The sequence below is a fragment of the Podarcis vaucheri genome, assembly GCF_965113315.1.
Source record: "Podarcis vaucheri genome assembly, chromosome: 6".
In the NCBI taxonomy this organism is placed as follows: Eukaryota; Metazoa; Chordata; class Lepidosauria; order Squamata; family Lacertidae; genus Podarcis; species Podarcis vaucheri.
In genome coordinates, this window is record NC_138764.1 from 77,476,368 (window position 1) to 77,497,667 (window position 21,300).

The 21,300-nt window shown below is 43.4% G+C and overlaps 1 protein-coding gene across 4 annotated transcripts in view; it reads left to right on the plus strand.

Annotated features, from left to right (window-relative positions):
• Window positions 1-16,877, plus strand: part of CBFA2T2 (CBFA2/RUNX1 partner transcriptional co-repressor 2) — a 70,065-nt gene extending 53,188 nt beyond the window's left edge. For 3 of the 4 annotated variants that reach the window (XM_082226088.1, XM_082226090.1, XM_082226091.1), the window contains exons 3-11: window positions 730-971; window positions 2,347-2,436; window positions 3,761-3,942; window positions 4,574-4,824; window positions 5,508-5,593; window positions 6,469-6,664; window positions 10,757-10,828; window positions 12,681-12,871; window positions 13,853-16,877. In XM_082226088.1, coding sequence (XP_082082214.1) covers window positions 730-971; window positions 2,347-2,436; window positions 3,761-3,942; window positions 4,574-4,824; window positions 5,508-5,593; window positions 6,469-6,664; window positions 10,757-10,828; window positions 12,681-12,871; window positions 13,853-14,146 — 1,604 coding nt within the window. In that variant the 3' untranslated portion in view covers window positions 14,147-16,877. The remainder of the gene's footprint in view (window positions 1-729; window positions 972-2,346; window positions 2,437-3,760; window positions 3,943-4,573; window positions 4,825-5,507; window positions 5,594-6,468; window positions 6,665-10,756; window positions 10,829-12,680; window positions 12,872-13,852) is intronic. The other variant, XM_082226089.1, reaches the window with a different exon arrangement.
• Window positions 16,878-21,300: the final 4,423 nt, after the last annotated feature.

The window sequence follows — 21,300 nt, forward strand, 5'->3', positions numbered from 1 at the left end:
TTATGCTGGTCAGGTTGAATGCTCATCTAGCCCAGTAATGCTCCCTCTGACTGCCAGCAGCTCTCCAGGGCTGTGTATCTTTCCCACCACCAGCTCCCCTACCCTCCTCCCTTTAAAAACAAAAACCAGAGGGGTCAGGAAATTAACAAGGAATCTTCAACCTGCAAAGCTTATACCCCACCACTCAACCCCACTAGATGTTATTTCCTAAAATATTAAATAGTTTTTAACACTACCACCCAGTATCAAAAGTAAATATGTCGACTCCTGAATTGTGTTCTCAGCAATTCTGCCTGCATTTCAATATTTCCTATTTTGTGTAACTTCCTTCTAGTTGAAACCAGACAGGCCCTGTTGAATTTCTGGCATGTACTGAAAACTTTTTAAATCCCAGCTTTTAACTTACTTTATAGCAGCCTTTCTCAACCTGTGCATCCCCAGATGTTGCTGAACTACAACTCCCATCATCCCCTAGCTAGCAAGGCCAGAACTCAGGGATGATGGGAGTTGTAGTCCAGCAACATCTGGGGACCCACAGTTTGAGAATCACTGCTTTATAGCATTAACTGGTTTTTACCTTTTCTGTATTTTATTTATTGTACACCAATTGGAGACTATTTGTAGTTAAGTGGTATATAAATTTATGTAAAAAAGAAGCATTTGGGGGCTAAACCTCAAAATACAAAGCTAACATATTCATTGCTTTTTGCCTTCCCCTCCCCACTGTAGTACCCAATGGAATGAACCATTCTCCACCGACGCTGAATGGAGCACCGTCACCCCCTCAGAGGTTCAGCAATGGCCCTGCCTCATCATCTTCATCCTCACTGACCAACCAGCAGCTTCCAGCTACCTGTGGGGCCCGTCAGCTCAGCAAACTCAAACGCTTCCTGACCACCCTCCAGCAGTTTGGCAACGACATTTCACCAGAGATAGGGGAGAAAGTCCGCACCCTTGTTCTGGCGTTAGTGGTGAGTATTAATAAGTCAAATACAGCAAAGAAATGAAAAGCAGAAGCTTTTGTGTTTCGTTATGGAATCACAGAATCATAAGCTTGGAAGGGGAGCATGAGGGGCATCTAGTCCCATCCTCTGCAATGCAGGAATCTCAACTCAGGTGCCCATGACAGATGGCCATCCAACCTCTGCTTAGAAACTCCACTGAAGAAGAGTCCACCACCTCTTGTGGGAGTCTGTTCCACTGTTGAGTAGCTCTTACTGCCAGAAAGTTCTTCCTGATGTTTAGTCAGAATCTCCTTTCTTGTAACTTAAATCCATTGTTTGGGTCCCTCTGGAGCAGGAGAAAACAAGCTTGCACCATCTTCCGTGTAACAGCCCTTTATATATATATGAAGAAGGCTGTCATATCTCCTCTTTTCCAGGCCAAATATACCCAAATTCTTCAACTATTCCTCATGAGGCTTGGTTTCCAGACCCTTCTGATCCTGCTCAGACTTTGTCAGTAGGCTTTCTTTAAATGGCCAAACCTCTAACAATATTTGCTCCCCCCTCTAGGATTAGTGTGCTTCCCCCCCAAACCTTCATTGCATAACTTTTCAGAAATTGGGGTGTCCATTTTGTCATAATTAATTGCAGCATGGTGAATCAATAATTTTCTGATGCTGTTGATTTGAGTTGAAACCAGTTTTTAAAAGGAGAAATATTTGTGTTTGTGTGTAACATATATATCACACTCATACACACAACTGGGGTGCACTTTCATCTAATTCTGTCTCAGTGTAATCTCGAGAATTCTGTTTACACATTGCAAGGCTTTTCAAACCCTGATTATACATGGTCAAAAAAATGATTCTGTGCTAGGAACTGACATGTGACATTTCACCCATTTTTCCTGTTTCAGATTTTTATTTATTTACTTTATATTTTGGAGGTTGTCTAGCTAGCATTAGCACTCTACAATTCCAGATAACTTCTAATGACTGTGGTCACACTTTGAAATGGTGCAGAAGCAGCTTATGAAACCAGAGTAGCTATCTTTTTAAGTAATCACAATGAAGTGTGGTCGATGGATGTCAGCCCCCCCCCCTCCTATGTCTACATCTATTTGTAACCCACCTTAAGACTGCATGGTGAAAGGGGCCTATAAATGCATGTAAGTTAAATGAATAAATTCTTAATGTATAAATTATGCATTGAGTGTGAGAATTTGTAGCTCACGGTTCCTAGCCAAATGTGAGATGAGAGAGATCAGATAGGACTGGAGACTAAGGAATATTAGTTCTTTCCACACGGTACATGCAAATCCAGATTCTCAGAGAGAAAAAGCCTTGTAGAATTTCTGTTGAATTAGAATCAATAACCACGTCAATCCCCTTTCTCTTTACAGAATTCTACTGTGACAATAGAGGAATTTCACTGCAAACTCCAGGAGGCTACCAATTTTCCTCTTCGTCCATTTGTGATTCCATTCTTGAAGGTGATTGCTTAATACTGTGCATTGGCTGGTGAGCCAGTAAGGAAAAAATCTGTGTGCAACACTAGAGAAAGACTCACCAAGCAATGATTTTTGATAGGAGGAGGATTCTGACTATTTGAGAGAAAGTCATGTCATGTGTATGGGGCGTGGGTGGCGCTGTGGGTTAAACCATAGAGCTTGCCGTTCAGAAGGTAGGCGGTTCGAATCCCCGCGACAGGGTGAGTTCCCGTTGCTCGGTCCCTGCTCCTGCCAACCTAGCAGTTCGAAAGCACGTCAAAGTGCAAGTAGATAAATAGGTACTGCTCCAGCGGGAAGGTGAACGCCATTTCCGTGCACTGCTCTGGTTCACTAGAAGCGGCTTAGTCATGCTGGCCACATGACCCAGAAGCTGTACGCTGGCTCCCTCGGCCAATAAAGCGAGATGAGTGCCGCAACCCCAGAGTCGGTCACGACTGGCCCTAATGGTCAGGGGGTCCCTTTACCTTTACCTTTTACATGTCACATGTAGCCAAAAGTAGTTGCCAAGGAATGCTCAAGGGCCCCCTTTCTCTACCACCACATAACCTCTGACCATTAAGTGGACTATGTACCTGCTCCTGGCCTGCAGTGCCTCAGTCATTACAGCATGCCCCAGGCCCATGTGTTCCTTCCTTCCTTGTTTATTTTTAACCATTGATCCAGCTGGATACTTCTACACAGGGAAGCATGAGGGGGAGCCGAGCTGAATTCTGAACTTTGTGAGACCTGGCAAGAATAGGAAAGAATCAGCCCTTTCCCCACCTTCTGTTTGAAGGGACTGAATCTCCCATTTATTCATAGTAGAGTTGCATGAGAGCTCATCCCTCCAGAAGACATTTATTGTCTGGGACATGGGAATAATAATAATAATAATAATAATAATAATAATAATAATAATAATAGCAGCAGCAGCAACAACAATAATAGCAGCAACAACAATAACATCATCATCATCATCATTATTATTATTATTATTACCCCGCCCATCTGACTGGGTTTCCCCAGCCACTTTGAGCGGCTCCCCACAGAATACTAAAAACATTGTAAAAGATCAAACATCAAGTACTGCAGGCTATAGCCCAGCCTATCACAAATATAGGCACTGCTCGCAAATTCTACTTTCTTTTGTCTTATTTGCTCTTGAGGAGGCTCACAATGATTCTTGGTGGGGGTGGGGTGTCTCTGTGGCAAAGGAACCCTGTTTTAACAAGTAGCTTGCTCCTATGGCTCATTAGATGGTCAGCAGCAAGAGGGTATCCCAGCAGCTAAATACATCTAAATGGCAACCCTAACCTTTGTTTTGCAGGCCAACCTTCCCCTTCTGCAGAGGGAGCTGCTGCATTGTGCTCGGGCAGCCAAGCAGACCCCTTCCCAGTACCTGGCCCAGCATGAGCACATCTTGCTGAACACAAACACTGCGTCCCCAGCTGACTCTTCAGAGCTGCTGATGGAAGTGAATGGAAACGGAAAGAGGCACAGTCCAGACAGGTAGCAGGAGGTGGTTTCAAAACAGACAAATTTTGTCATTAAAAAAACTAACAACATGGCGCCTTATAAGCTGCTTTCTACTGAAAGTCCCTTTTGTTGTGACCTCTTCAGGCATCTGGTAGTTCAAGACTTGCCTACGTGTGGCTTTTTTAGGTTGGCTCTGCAGATGTTTGACTCGTTGTGGCTTTCAGTATAGCCTGCATGATTTAAAAAAAGAGTTTTGGAATTGGTGCATCTGCCTTTTGGTGAACACTTTTCAGCTTAATGTTTCTCCCTTCACTAGAGACCCAACAATGGGAGAGGGAAGTTGCCCTCATCTTTTGTTTGTGGATCACCATACCTGCTATTTGAAAACCCTGACCTGGTTTTGAATTTCATGTTCCGTATCACATCTAGTTTCTCCCTGTGTGAAAAGGATACTGGACTATGGGCCATTGGATTGATCCAGAAGCATGATTTTTGTGTGCCGTCAGTGTGCATGAATTGTTTTCTACTTGATCTCTTTTCCAGAGTTCACTTCTACGTTTATCTCTTTCCCCATTAATTACTGGTTTCAAACTTACTTACTCTCCTTTTCTGCATTTGGTTTCTTAGTACTAATGGAAAATTTCCTTTCTTGACTTGCTCACAGGAGGGAAGAAAACAGCTTCGAGAGAGAGCCGCTCCCGTCAGAGCCTCCTGCCAAGAGGGTGTGCACCATTAGTCCAGCCCCTCGCCACAGCCCGGCTCTGATGTTGCCCGTCATAAATCCAGCGGGACAGTTTCATCCTACTCCACCCCCACTCCAGCATTACACCCTGGAAGACATTGCAACGTCCCATTTGTACAGAGACCCAAGCAAGGCATTGGAGCACAGAGAATTGCGAGATAGACATGGTATTGGTAAGGAGTCCCATGTAGTTTTCAAATGCATTTCCCTTAGCCATTAAAGCTGCAAATTCAACGCTTTTTGAATCTCCGTAGATTCAGTTCTTGCAAAGCAAAATCAATGGCACACAAACCTACACAGCTCCTTCGTTGATCTGGTAACCCTCTGGGGTTTTAGAAGCCTGGGCTGTGTTTTTTGGAGCAGGAGTGGGGCACCTTTTTGGCCTGGCAATCCAGATCTTTTATCTCTTCCTCCCCGCTGTGGGCCCACTTTGATAGGTGGGTGGTGGTGACAGGAGATAGTGACCAAGTAGGATTGAGCTGGATTGATAGATGGCTGTGGGGGTTTTTTTGGGGCGGGGGGAAGAGTCTTACAGACAAAATTTGACTCCCAGGCAGGGGATTTTTTCCATGGGCCACTGTTATAGAATACAGTGGTACGTTGGGTTACGTTACCTTTGGGTAACATAATTTTGATTTACAAATGCGGCAAAACCAGAACTTTATACTTACGGGTTTCACCGCGCGCCTCCGGATACGGACTTTTCGGGGTACATATGGATCCCCGGGATAAATTAAGTTCGTATCTGGAGGGTCCACTGCAATAGCTCTTCTCTCCCCTGCCCCATATCTTTGTATTGCATCAAACTGTTAAGGCTCTTTTTCTGACACAGCATTTTCCTTGCCACACATTACAGGGTTAAACGGAGGCTATCAGGATGAACCCGTGGACCATCGCCTAACAGAGAGAGAATGGGCTGATGAATGGAAGCATCTTGATCATGTGAGAGACTGACATGGGGGGGGGGGAAACCCCAAATAAACCTGGACTGCATAAAACCTAATTACCAGGGCAGGCTGTTTATCCACCTAGCTCAGTATAGTGTATTGTAGCTGGAGCAGCTGAGATTCTTCTCATTTCCTGCTGCCTGTTCCTTCGAACTAGAGATGCTATGGATTGTACCTGGGCCTTTCTGCGTGTAAAGTGTGTGCTCTGCCATGGAGAAGTGGAAATGTAACAGCATGTGTGCATGCAGCAAGTGTGTGTGTGTGTGTGTGTGTGTGAGAGAGAGAGAGAGAGAGAGAGAGAGAGAGAGAGAGAATGTAATTGTTTAGCCTAGATGGGCCATAATGCAGTAATCGGGCACATGCATTTTACATACAGGAAGTCACAGATTCAGTTCCTGGCGTCTCCAGTGGAATTTGATACAAATAAATGTACAGTTTGAGATTCATGCAAAACAGTGTTCCGCAGCTAATTAATAGCCAGGCCGTGTGACCAGCATCATAATGTGGTACTGGGCTGTACCATTTCATGTGATGAATTGCATATTTAAATGTTTCCACTTAAAAAAAATAAATCTCAGTTATGTAAAAAACTAGCATGTCAGTGACTGTACTAGACCAGCCCCCTTTCCCATAATGCTTGTATTTTTTTATATACAGGAGTTTGGGCTTGATTTCTTTTTTTAAATAGAGGGTCACTACAACATGCAACGTCACAGTTTGAAACCATTTACTGCAGCAAAACCAAAAAACCTTCACCCTGTTAATTTTGATACTGTAGTTTTGCCCCTGAGTTTCTTTTTCTTAAAGTTGCAGGAGGAAATACATTTTCTAACAGCTTCTTCAAACGCTGTTCTTTCCTCTCTCTGGAAGGCATTGAATTGCATCATGGAAATGGTCGAGAAGACCAGGCGTTCTATGGCCGTTCTCCGCCGTTGTCAGGAGGCTGATAGAGAAGAGCTCAACTATTGGAAGAGGCGATGCAGTGAAACCACAGAGCCACGGAAAGGGGGGAATGACTTAATCACGAGGCAACATAGCCCAGGGAGTTCAGACTCCATTAACAGCGGTAAGCTATGGAACTCTGCATGTTCCATATGTGTTATGAAGTGGAATAACATTTAACAACCGTGAAAGTGGCTGTGTATTATTTGTGTATTAATATTAGTGTATTAGTGTATTATTAGTGTGCCAGAAGACCAAAGTATTAGATTGTTCCCATTCTTTTCAACAGGCTCCTTTGCTTTTGCAGCTTAGTCTGTAATCTTCAACACAAAAATTACTTATACACAAATTAATTAAGTACAATGCACCTTACTTCTGAGTTAACTTCTGCACAAAAATAGAACTATCCGAAATTGAGCAAGCTGTGCCTTCCCTGCCCCTGTGTGCCTTGGATAGTCAGAAGTTTGAACCTGAATGGATGTCAAGTAGAGTTGTATGCAAAAGAAACAAAAAAGGAATAAATAGAAATCATGTATTTCTTTTATTTGTGAAATCTTGCCTTTTGCTGCTGCTTCTAGCATTTTAAGTATAAAAATGCAATGCATTCTTTCTCACTGAATCTGTCTCTCCCCCCCCACTACATTCCAATGAAATCAATTAAAACTCCCATTATACTGTTAGTGACTTTCCTTATTAGAAATTCACTTGAAAAATGGGGGTGGTGACAGGAAGTTTGCCACACATTAATATTTAACCTGGGGCATGCATCTAGGTGGAGGATTTGTCTTGGCAACTACCGTATTTTCTGCTCTATAGGACGCACTTTTTCCCCTTCAAAAATGAAGGGGAAATGTGTGTGCGTCCTATGGAGCGAAGACGCCATAGCCCCGCGACCCTCTCCCGGCTGGAGAGGTGACACACGGCTATGGCAGGAGCCTCTACAGCCCCGCGTCACCTCTCCAGCCGGGAGAGCGCGCGCGGGGCTAAAGCAGCCCCCATCGACCCTCTCCCGGCTGGAGAGGTGACGCGCGGCTATGGCAGGAGCCTCTCCGCTGCGCCTTTCCGCTGCTCCCTGACCTGCTCTTTGGGGCTGGTGGTGGGCTTCCCCCCACCAGCCCCAAAGAGCAGGTTGAAAGGAACCTGAAGCCTGGAGAGCGAGAGGGGTCAGTGCACACCGACCCCTCTTGCTCTCCAGGCTTCCAAGGTAGCCGCCTGAATGCACCTTAAACGGCACCTTGTTTTAGAGCGGGAAAACAAGAGGGGGAAAGTTCTCTCCCTCTCTGTGCAGCGCCTCCTGCCGCTTCACTGAAGGGGCGCTGGGCAGAGAGGGGGAGAATTTTTTTTTTCTTGTTTCCCCCCCCCCCTCTAAAACAAAGTGCGTCTTATTGTCCGGTGCGTCCTATGGTGCGAAAAATACAGTATCTCCTGAAATTCTGGGGTGGATAGGATAGTGTCAAAAACAAGCCTATTGCAGGGAGACAGAATGAATACAGTGGTACCTCAGGTTACATATGCTTCAGGTTACATACGCTTCAGGTTGCAGACTCCGCTAACCCAGAAATAGTACCTCGGGTTAAGAACTTTGCTTCAGGATGAGAACAGAAATCGTACTCCGGCGGCGCGGCAGCAGCAGGAGGCCCTGTTAGCTAAAGCGGTGCTTCAGGTTAAGAACAGTTTCAGGTTAAGAACGGACCTCCGGAATGAATTACGTACTTAACCCGAGGTACCACTGTAAATCAATTGATACAAGTTACAAATAAATATAGGCCGTGTAAATTCTTTCTCCTCGACACACTTCCCCACTCAATATCTCCTGGTCTCCTGGCTCTCACTCAAGGCCCAAACAGACTCACAAACCTCCCCGGAATCTCACAACAAAGAAGATTTCTGGTACCAGCTGGCATCACCCTAGTCTCTCACCTCTAGGCTTGCTTTCATGGGCAGCACCAAGGTGGACAGAGCTTCCTCAGGCTGTTCACAGCTGTGTCCCATTCAGCTGTCAAATCAGCTGGGCTGCACACACCCAGTTCCAGGTTTCAGCAGATTTACTTTGGTGATTTTCCCAAGGAGTTCCAAAGATGGCAACCCCTCCATTCGCAGTTCTTTCTCTGTGGCCTCTGCCTACCTCTCCCCTACCAGCTGCTTTCATGATGCTACAGCTTGTACAAAACCAGCTACACAATGCTTCTAAATCCTTATGGATGCAGCAACCATTGACTTTAATTTCAAAACAATGACGCCAGAGGGAAATGAAAGTGCCGTAGTTTTTGCTACAAGTTCTACGTCCCTTTTTCTTTGCATGTCTTGTGTTTTTTGGATTGTGAACCTGTGGCAGGGAACAGTAAAAAAATCTTGGTAATGATTTTTGTATTCCACCATATCCTGGTGATATGACAGGGAGGCATTTCTATACCTCTTCCTCAAAACAAAGTATATGAATTTTATTTCGTAGTAGAGGGTGCACGCAAAACCATGCATTAAACAGAATGTTGGGCCACAGGGTACTTTATCTGCCATCTCAAATGCTTTAATTATGGATTGGGGGCTGGGGAAGTTCCAGTGGCAACTGGAACAAGGAAGTGTGCTTGCAAAATAACCAACTTGGCTGTTCAGATATAGATAGAAGATTCCAAGTATGGAATAGCACTCTTGAGTGGTGAATGCTGGAGGAGGGGGGAGCCCCAAAAACTTCATGTCGTGCCTTAGACTTTTACATAGATGATTGCAACCGGAGATATTGGCTTGTAACCTTGACTCAAGCAAGAGGGACACTTGGACATAATTTGGCTGAGCTCACGCACAAAGGATGCAGCATAACAAAATAAACCACTGAAGAAGGCTTGTAAGCAGAACATGTGTGGTATTGATATTGCAGTCATCCAGAAAATCTGGTTGATGGACATGAAGAACATCCTGTGATAACGAATAGCATTTTTTAATAATAATAATAATAATAATAATAATAATAATAATAATAATAATAATAATAATAATTCATTCATACCCACCCCACCCATCTGGCTTGGTTTCCCCAGCCACACTGGGTGGCTTCCAACAAAATATTAAAATACAATAGTCTGTCAAACATTAAAAGCTTCCCTAAACAGGGCTGCCTTCAGATGAAGTATAACCCATGCGATGTAGAAAGGGTTTCTGGTATGGTTATATGTTTTGAAGATATAGGTTCTGTTTATAGATTTTTCTTTTTTAGTTATTGTAGCACATAGCTTTTATATTTGGTATTCAGTTTTCTAAATTTGTGTATTTGTATATGCCTTTTTAGTTCAGGGTTATACTCCATTTTCGGTAATAAAATGTGAGGCAACACATCTATTAGATTTTGTGCTTATATAGACTGATTATTAGGTTAATTTACGTTGGTTACCCTCTATTTTTTATTTTACATTGACATGACTCACTTAGGTTCATTAATTTCAGTTACGTCTACTTTGAGTAAAAAGTAAGTTGAATTCAACAAAGGCACACTCTGTAATGAATACTGCAGTATGTCTGTAAGTGAGCTATATTTATGGGGAGGGGGCAAGATGAGAATGGAGACTTACTTCTGGGTTGAGAAAAGCTGTATCCTCTGCTTTTCCCCATCTGGCGCATGAGGTTACCCTTACCATCAGGGGTCAGAAATGCATTGCTTTCAATCTGAAGGTATGCAGCATCTCATCTAACATGCAACCGAAGACAGTGAGAATGTAATGTATGTGAGAAAAATGTCCACTGTTAATCTTCCTTGATTTCTGTGTAGCACTGTGTATCTTTGAGTTCCTGTTCTCAAAGGACTCCTTAAAATATAGCGTGTGCTCCAGTGGCCTGAAATCCTTGGGAATACAAGGCGCGCTGTAAAAACGTGAGACGCCATTAGCAAGGATTAATGCTTATTACAGTAGGGCAAAGCAGATGCCTGACAAGACATATTTATAAGCGTGTAGCCTGTGATGACAGAGTATTAAAGGATGGAAATTGGCTTCGCTGTCCAATAAATTATGCAGAACACTAAATTAAAAGTGGCCATTTATCATTTTGCCTTTTGGTGAACACTGTTAAACTGCAGAAGTCTCTTGGCTTGGTCTTTAGCAATTAATCCTACCCTGTTCTCTTCATGCTACTTCTTGCTGAACAGATGCAGCCTATCAATTCTTAGAGTTTGGGTGGGAGAATATTTCTGTGTCTAATACTGTCGACACCACCCTTCCTTCTACAGATTCTCAGCGGGAGTTCAGCGGCAGGTCAGGAGCAGCCGGTTATGTCACCGAAGAGATATGGAAAAAGGCTGGTAAGTAAGGAGGCCCCCTTCAGAGAAGTGCCACACAGAGAAGCTGTGGAATGTTACAAGAGATTCTTGAGAAGATGGAAAGCCTTACGCACCACAGGTTGGCTGGGGAAAGGCCTCATAAATATGCTGCTGTCTGACTGCCTAGAGAGTGATAATGGCCAGGGCCTCCAGCAGATGGACCCATCTGGACCCATCACTGCTTGTCCATTTGACCTAGGGATTTGAGCCAGCCAGCCAGGCAGCGCTGGCACCTTCCCCAGATGGAGTGGGGGGAGAGGGGGTGCCTGAGCCTCTTTTCCTTGGAGGTAGCTGATAGAGAGTCCCACATGTGCCACTGCTCCTTGCATGTTTAATCTGGGGGTTGTCTGGGTAAATGGCGGTAATGACAATGTTCACTTGGTTTTTCAGTTTGCCTTTCTGGCAGGAGCTGGAAGAGGGCATAGCAGAACGAAAGGAAGGGAATTTTGCCCTGCTCCTTGAGACAAAATAGGGCAGAGGGAAAGGAATCCCTTTTTATGTTAAGGGAATATTTTCTATATCCCTTTATAAAAAATTATAGGAGTGTTTCTGTTAACAACACACTACAACTGCAAGCAAATGTTTCAGGGATACTTTTAAAGGCAGTTTCCAAAGCAGTCTGCTAATTATGAAAAAGATGGTGATTTTCAAATTATTTTTAAAAACCCTGCTTTAATATAGCATTACAAACCATTTTAAAACTGGCAAGGTCAAATAAGAAAGCTAAAAGACATGCCCCTCTGTTTATGGAGAGTTTGGCTTCTAAGGTAGACAACCTTCCACTTCCTCTTCTCTGGGGAAAAATATTGAAAATGTGGCTGTGTTAGTATGTTTTTAACAGTTAAAAAGATAGTTCCATAGGGAAAACACTATGGAAATATAGGTTCTACACATAGGTCACACTGTAAATTCATGGGCATAAGCATACCTAGCTCCATTGGACTTTGGCCGTTGTCTTTCATTATCAATTTTAACAGGATAACACTACTAAAAACGGGGTTCATCTTGGGGTTCTGAACAATGTTTGAAGGTTTGCTTTAAGTAGAGGCTGGATGAAACCATTTGCTTCATTCTGTGTTAATTTTTGTGCATGTTGAAAAGTACCTCCTCTGCAACTTTCTGAGTCTCCTACAAATTTGCATTGTTTGATACTGTTCTTTGCATTGTTTGATACTACAAATTTGCATTGTTTGATACTGTTCTTTTTAGTGCTTCCCTTTCGTGCCCCCTCCCTTCTTTCATTGGCTTCTGCTTCATTTGCTGACACTGCCATTTAATCCAATTCTCTGTTGATGATGCTGATGCAGCAAAACCACCCTTAATGTGGTGTCATGGGTGCTCGTAAACAGAATCACAAGGGTCTGTGTAGCCAGTAGAATTAAACTGCTGGATGGGCCAACAAGCAAGGTCAAGGACAGTAAAGGAGTGAAATGGCACCAGGAAAAGAGACTACATTAATTTTCAAGGCTAGAGTTTCTACTGCCTTGCTTAGTTTACTCAAATAGCATCCCTAACTTTCTGTATGAACTGCCACCTTTGTTAAAGGGGTAACTATCTCAATGCATTTAGTTAGATTTGTAGTTTACTCAGTTCCAGAGGCTCAAGCATGCTGAATTCTTTGGATACAAAAAGTCTGCTGCTGCTCCTATGTGATGCAGTAGAGGGCATAAGAAATCACAGTATGACCATCAATTCAGTAGTATTGCCATAAGTTAGGCTAAAGTGCTATGCAGAAGCTTCACTTTCTTAACTCCTATGACCACTGGGTACTTCCATGCTATATACTTTGCCTTCCAATGTGAAGCCGTTTGATGAGGCTTTTGTTTCCCTTCAGAAGAAGCTGTGAATGAAGTGAAGCGCCAGGCCATGTCTGAAGTCCAAAAAGCTGTAGCAGAGGCCGAGCAGAAGGCATTTGAAATGATTGCATCTGAGAGAGCCCGCATGGAACAGACCATTGCCGATGCAAAACGCCAGGCTACAGAAGACGCTTTCCTAGTCATCAATGAGCAGGAGGAGTCTACAGAGGTGAGAAGCCAAGGGAATATCTCTGGCAATCATGGAAAAAGTCCCAAGGCAAGAACTTTAAAGAAGACATGCAATCCTTCCGGATTCATCCTTGTTTTTCATTCTGATTAATCTGATCGGAGCAAAAATCTAAAGTCAATTAGAGTTTTGAGACACTTCCAGCTTCTCCCCCTCCAAAAGAACACATTTTGCCTGGGAATATGCAGCTTGGCTTGCTCTTCTGAGTTAGCTAGGGCTGTTTGTGCACTGACACACCTCTTGTTTGTTTGTTTATTTATTTATTGCCTTTAGACCTCACCTTTATTTCTGTCCAACAAGCAACTAATTCAGATTCATTGGTGCTGCCATTGAATCGCCACTGTCATTTTCAGTGACTGCATGAGGCTTTGAGATTTGCTCCCCGCCCCCCGCACACCTTGCTGTCCCCCATTGTTTGGGAACAGTTGCAGTGAGGACAATGTCAGCAATTATATTGGAGAGGCCATCTGTTGGATTTGCAGGGTGTTGGCAGTCAGTGAAATGCAGGTGAATGAAAGCAAATTTAGGAGATGCTTTTTCACGGCAGAATTCCCTTCTCCCAGTTGCTTTTCTGCCATGTTGCTTAGTTGTGGCAGGCAAAGTTATTGTGTGGCTCTGCTCAACTTCTAGGTTGGAACCCCCATGCCTTGGGAAGATCATCCACACACTGGATGGGCTTTCAGAAAAACCTTGCTTCTTACAAATTAACCCATTTAAACCTATTGTGCGGCTAATTTGTTGTAGGCTTCTCACGACGTGGTGCTGTTCTCTTAATGGTACGGGTGGTAGTACTTGCATGGATTGCTATGAATCTCTGCATTATAGAAATGTCGGTCGATAGCACTTTTTTAGGGGGTGGGGTACCATTTGTTACCTTCCTCTGATGGCTTCAGTTGGGATGGGCAATAGCCAGTCTTGTTCGGAGCTGTGCTTAAGAGAAATGCTTGTTCTTTGGTTTTCCAGAGCTGCTGGAACTGTGGGCGCAAAGCCAGCGAGACCTGTAGCGGCTGCAACATTGCCCGCTACTGTGGCTCCTTCTGCCAGCACAAAGATTGGGAGAAGCACCACCGAATCTGTGGGCAGGGCTTACACAGCCAAGTCAAACCAGCCCCTATACCAGCAGGCCGATCCACAGCCGCCGGCACTCTCAAAGCAGTTGATGCGGTAGCAAGTCCGGCTCTAGAGAAAACATCGGCCGCCACTTCTCGATCCTCCACCCCAGCCTCCGTGACAGCAATAGACAGTAACACACTCTAAAAAGAAGATTGCGCTCAACACAGTTTATTAGTTTTCTACATTGAAAAACAGATGCCTCAAAATGTTGAAGAAGGTTTGTACTCCAGCACATTGGCGCTCAGGCTTATGTTGTTTTGGGGCATTTTCCATACTATTATAATGTCATCTTTAGGAGTCCATGTTAGCCTTCCTTAGTGGGATCTCAGAACGGTCTGCCTGGGACCCTGAGGACTTTGGCCTATTGTTTCATTTTATCCGAACTTTCTCAAAATGCTACTCTCACCCGAGGTTCTAACAAGATGGTTGTTCGTTTTACTACAAAGCAGAGCTTGCCTGGGCATCCTCTTCTCTCATCTTTGGTATGCAATCTGACCATTATTTGAAAATTTCTTTCTCAGGCAAAAGTGAATCAAGTGAAATGAGATGTAAGTAAGCTTGATTCTTAGTTCTAGCTATTTCCACTCCTCCCATTATCTAAGACTATATTTATTGGTTCCCCCACCCCCTTTCCATTTCCCCCACCTCTCTCTCAATTTGGACACATGGAAAAAAAAGGGGGAGGTACAAGGATGCTATTTTTGTTTGCTGAAAGGAGGATTTAAAACTACTTCATATAATGACTCAGCAGCCATCCCACTTGTTGATCCATTTTAATTCCATACAGTTATGGGCAAGCTGCTTAAGAATCTGTCTAAGGGCCGCAACAGATTGAAATGTTTCATCCAAAGATTTTTACAAAAGGGATTGGTGGTCTTTCCCTGAGATCTAATTGCTTTGTCTCGTAACACCAAGATATTATTTACTTACACACACACACAGAGAGAGAGAGAGAGAGAGAGAGAGAAGTTGTTGGCTTTTAATGTTTGAGATTCATTGATACAAAAATTTTGTAACTGCTTTGACATGTTATATACATTAAATAAATAAAATAACAGGACCCCTACCAGACATGATTCCAACAGGTTTTCTATCACCAGGTCTCTCAGTGCATGTGAGCAAAGTTAAATAAAGTTCAAGTTGCAAATAACAGATTTCACGAACATCCAAGGCCAATGGGATCTTTTTGCTTCTCTAAGCAGTATATATCTTTAAACTGATGCCTCCAGCTAGGGATCCTGTGCACTGAAAACCAAGGAATGTGACTTTACCAATGCATTTGGCTACGTTCCTGAGTTGTGAGGCCTCCTTGTTGCATCTTTAGCAGCCTGCCTGTTCACTTCAGGGCATTTGAAAGCATGTCACTGGGAGGACACTTGAAAAGAATTCAAATCCACTCAGAACTTAAATCCATTAAGTTGTGATGCTAAATCTTGAGCATGCCAAATTAACTATTAAATTATATGATTGAACTAGACTGAAGTTAACTTGATGGTTGAATTAGATTAAAAAGTAAATTAAAGTTAATAAATAATTGCAGCCACATGGAAAGCCTTATTCATTTTTCCCGGAGAGCAAGGGGGTAAGGATTTGGATTGGAGAAAGACTTAAACACACCCACCCCCCAAAATTGGGGGGCGGGGCGGGTGTAGATATACCCAAAGCTGCATTCTGCTAGCAAAGCGACTGTGTAAGGCTTCTGTGTTTGAAAGGTTATCATTCTGATAAGGTTGACATTGGATTAATTCAGAAGTATACCATGTGAAGCAACTCTGTGCTCTTAATTTCCTAACTCACTTGAGGTTTAGCAGCAGAAGCTTTGCCTCATTTGAAGGTTGGTTATATTTTGCTACTATTGTTGTTGTGGGAGATGAAATTGCGAGTGCGGAAGATGAAGGAGCACATGAGAAACAGGGCTTGTTCATTTAGTGCCCAAATGTGATTTAGCATTATTTCTAATGGCTATCCCGTGGTAGCCAATTTTTTAAGGTAATATTTGATCTTCTAGAACACTGCTAGGGAGCTGCTTTGGTTTTGCTCATGAGACACATCTCCATGCATTCACATTCCCAGATACTAAACTGCCTAAAGAAAAAAAGCCAAAAATTCCACGTGCGACCCATCACTTAGTGATGCAGTGCCAAAGAGGGAAATCTTCGGTTTTATTGATGAGTGAAGAGGATCAAGGTTTTAAAATTATAAAAATGGCCACTTCTGTTGGATGCAGACCTTTCTCTGCCACATGCAAAAAAGAAAAAGGAAAAAAGCAGTAAAAGAAGCAGCCCTGTTAATCTCAAACTTTTCTCATACTGCAAGGAATAATAAATCAATTTTGCAGAAAAATATGGAAATCATAATTAAAGCTGTGGTGTTGAAATTACTTATTGGCTTGTAAACCCCCCACTTGCCATGTTATTTTCTGCAGAGAAGTGAAAAGATGATTTGCTCCAAAGAGTTAAGGGGTGTGGGGGGGGAAGGGGGTGTCTGCGTGTGTGTGTGTGAGAGAGAGAGAGAAAGTGAGACGGCATTCTGAAATTGTGTGTAAATAGGCAGTCTTCCATAACTTTCCATGCAACTACAATGGCTTGCTATGTATTAAGAGGAAAACACACTAACTCCAATGTACATAAATGAATGCTACCATTCATGATTTTAAAACAATTTTTGAAAATGTATGTGGAATTCTACTACGGGAAGACTCCTTGGATTCTGTTTTCTATCTAATTTTTGCCATTCGATTCTATACTAGGAGTTTTTGTTACCTATTTTATGTGCATAACTTATTTAATGTACTGTATAAAGGAACCCAAACTGTTACAGATGTATTTAGTTTGTTCTACTCACAGTAGTCAATAAAAAGACTATATTCACCTTACCACACCAGACTTTGCTTTGTTCTGTAGAATACGATTCTGCTTAAACTGACAGCTAATCTATAAAAGGTAAAGGTAAAGGTACCCCTGCCCGAACGGGCCAGTCTTGACAGACTGTGGGGTTTGTGCGCCCATCTCACATCTATTGGCCGGGGGCCAGCGCTGTCCGGGGACACTTCTGGGTCACATGGCCAGCGTGACATCGCTGCTCTGGCGAGCCAGAGCCGCACACGGAACGCCGTTTACCTTCCCGCTGGTAAGCGGTACCTATTTATCTACTCGCCCCCGGGGGTGCTTTCGAACTGCTAGGTGGGCAGGCGCTGGGACCGAGCAGCGGGAGCGCACCCCGCCGCGGGGATTCGAACCGCCGACCTTTCGATCGGCAAACCCTAGGCGCTGAGGCTTTAGCCCACAGCGCCACCCGCTAATCTATAGAATGCACAAAATGTCCGCAAGTGATTGGAATTCTAGGGCAATGAAGCCATATGCCCATTTCAAGAGTTGAGTCACCACGACACATGTGAACCCTCTGTGTGGTCTTCAGCTGGTGGGTCACAGCCTGACCTAAGGTGGGTTGCAAGAGGAGCACAGCCACCATTGCAATGCATGGTATAAGATTAAGAAATGGGTCCCCAAATACCTGTTTGTATTAAAGGTGGGTTCTGCATCTGAAAAGTCTGAAGACCACTTACAAATTTCATAGGGCCCAAAGTGAAACACAACTGCCCGATTCAAAGCCAAGAACATAAAAAGTACCATCCAAGGTGTGATAGGGCACTTCCGGCTCCATTCCTGGTTATGTTACAAAGTTTTGGGTTTTTTTAAAAAAAGCAATTTTTATCCATATTACCCAGATAACAAAATAGAACTGTTTTCAGTGCTATTTTACTTCCATGTGTAATGTTGTGCATGTGATTTAATTGTTTGCTGCTCTGTGTGTTCCTGTTGGAAGAGCGAGACGCAAGCATGAGAAAACCAGTCATCAAATGTTGGACCCCAGAGTAAAGCAGCAGGCAAAATGAGAGCACTTAAGCCTTTTCAGCCAGAGAGCTGACCTAACTGGGGCTCTATGCCAAGAGTGGGCAGAATCAGAGCCAGCACACATATAGCACAGACATAAACAGTCTCTCGCACAGTGCATTTCAACTTGGAAGACGAGCCTTTTGCCTTGACTGCATGCCTAACTGCTCAAGGTGGGTGATCTACAAGGGAAGTGAGGATGCTTAACTCTTCCCTGTCCAGCTGCACTCTCCGCAAAGGTTCTAGTCACGAGGCTTAAAAACACCTTACTGAAGTCTGTTTTCAAGCCTTCTGGGATAAGCTCATGTTGAACTTGTTGCACAATGTGGCTGGAGAGGCTGCATACTGTCACAGCCAGCTATTTTTTTTTCAGCAGGGTTAGGGTTGAAACGGATAGAATCATAGAATTTAGAGTTGGAAGGGACCCTGAGGGTCATCTCGTCCAACCCCCTGCAATGCAAGAATCTCTGCGAAAGCATCTATGACAGATGGTGATCCAACCTCTGCTTAAAAAACCTTCCCAAGCAGGAGAGTCCACAACCTATTGAGGGAGATGGTTCCACTGTCAAGCAGTTGGGGGGGGGGTGTTTAAGCCTTCCCTCCTTGCCTGTGACAACCCTCAAACTTAGGCTCAGAATAGGAGGCTCTTTTTCTGCAGGGGCCAGGACAAGGGAAGGAGGCTCCCAAGGGCTGCTGGTTCCCACCTCCTGATTTAAGCAAAAGGGTATTAGCATATATTTAAGCGACATATACTATTTATTCTATGTTCGTAGGCAGAGAGCAGAATAATTTTCTTCTAATTAAAAAGTTTAAAATTGCTGCCTAGGGCATTAAAAAATCCAATACTCTAAGTGATTTACATTAACGAGTGCCATATTTTACTTTAACATCAATAAAATGCACATTTTACTGCAGATTTTCCTTGACTATTTTTCAAGACCTGACTAATTATATATTACAATTTAATATTGGGCACAAGCAGAATAAGAAGTAAGATATCTGCATAATTTAACACAGTTTTCATAATTTGAGTTATTGCCAAGTTCTTGGGAGTTGGCACAAAATAATAATTTTTTTAAAAAATATTTTTTTAAAAAAATACATTTTGGTACAGAGTGCTACAGCCCATGGCTACTTAGATGGTGCTGTTGCCTCAGCGGCCAAAGCAAGAAACACAAAGAAAGTGAAGTCCAAAAGCTCTTCACCAAATCTGGTAAGTGATTTGCTTACTTTGAGAATGTGGCTACAGTTTGCTGGGGAAGATGCAAGGCCAGCTTCCAGTGGACTTGTTGCTCTTAGTGTCTGAGGTGGCTGCATATTTCCTGACCTCTTGAAGCCGAGAAGTAGGGGAGGGTTCAATTTGTAGCTCGGGATGGAAGCCAGAGTCCGTGCCACTGTTACCAAAATTTATGGGTTTGCCAGAGAAGATCAATATAGGTCAGGGGCCAAACCTGCAGGTGAGATTTAGCAGCCTCTTGGGTTGCCGGAATCTCTAATTTCTTGGATCAGGCCAGTGACCCATCAAGACAAGCATCCTGTACTCACAGTACTGCAAGCAGGATCTGAGCACAACAGTGCCCTCCACTCCTGTGTTTTCCAGCTACTGGTATTCAGAAGCGTTCTGACAGTGGAAGTAGAACATAACCAATCAAATACAGTAGCACAGGCCATGCTCGTTGTGGGAGTTGGGAATCCAACAACATCTGAAAGGCCAAAGTTCCCCCAGCCATTCTGTAGGGAGACAGGAATCATGGCAATTAACAGCCAGACAATGGTTAGTAATCAGGGCTGCCTGTCTTGTGCAGGGGCAGGGAAATTTCTGGCTCTCCATATTTGATGGACTCCCAACTCCCATCAGCCCCAGCCAACAGTGATGGGAGCTGTGGTCCAACAACAGCTAGAGGCCCAAGTTTGGGAAACCCTGGTCTCATGTTGGAGTGTGAGGCAGGATTTTGGAGAATTTTTGCTTTAGCACACTGCTGTGGAGTTCTATAGTCTCAGAGTTTACTCAAGAGCCCCACCTCCCTCCCACATCAATACATAGAATATTGCTTGTCCATCTAGGGCTTCCTGGCCCAGTGTTGGCCCCCAATATTGCAACAGAGGGCCTGCTGCTGTTTAGTATTGCCACCACTATTTTATTATATGCAGTATCCCTGCAACATACACTATCTATTAAAAGTACCTGCTTTTGTTATTCCTTCAGCATTACATAAAAATAATAATAATAATATTCCCGTACATATTTTATCACCTACCTTAGCTAGATACAGGGCTGACAGACTGGGGAATTAGGGTTTGAAAGTCAAAACAAATGTGATTTATTAAAATTTAAACACAGAAGAACACATTTATTTGCAATTTGGTTATGTAACTATACTTTGCTTATAGGGATTACTGTTGCTTTATTGATGTTACACTTAAATTTAATGATCACATTTATTTTATTTTATTATTTATTTTAATGCTTTTGCTGCTACACAAATACCTTTCCTACAGTAAAACCATTACTGAAACCTGGCAACTTTCTTCAGCATCAGCAACTGATTAACTGACTCTTGGCAGATTGCCTGCTGAACCCCAGTCAGGTCTGGCCCACCCATGAGGTAAAGTGAAACAACTACCTCAGGCAGCAGAATCCACAGGGGCATCAGTTCCCAATGTCAATCTTTCTCCCCCCCCCCCTTGTTCCTGATGTAGATCTTCCCTCACCCCTTCTTTCCTGGCAGGGAGGGGGGAGTCATTGTGGGGTCCTCCTCAGATGCCAAAATGTCTTGCGCTGGCCTTGAACCCATCCAATGCATTGCTCTGGCTTCAGCTAGGAGTACAAGACCATTGTCCCCTTCACACAGTTGATGATACAAAGTCTGAGCCGTGTTTAAAAATTTCCTTGGAAATACACAGTTTCTACACATTGTCAAGAACTTTAAAGCTGTATTTATCCAATAAAGAATATAAAGTATTATGCACAATGCAGGCAAATACTTTTTTTTTTTTTTTAGAAGTTAGCATTCTCGGGGAAAGTGAGCACCTCTAAAACATATTTCTGCAAGCTTGCAGGCTTCCTGAAACTGGCATGTCTGACAGTTCACTTGCTATTTGTTCTTGCTAAAGAGAGTGTTCTTTTTAGTTGTTAATTGTTTCTTATAGAATGTGTAAAATCTCCTGATTTTAAATTCAACATGTCTTTGTTCTATGTTATAAACCTTGGGTAGGCAAACTAAGGCCCGGGGGCCGGATCCAGCCCAATCGCCTTCTCTATCCGGCCCGCGGACGGTCCGGGAATCAGCGTGTTCTTACATGAGTAGAATGTGTGCTTTTATTTAAAATGCATCTCTGGGTTATTTGTGGGGCATAGGAATTCATTCATTCTTTTTCTTTCAAAATATAATTGGCCCCCCACAA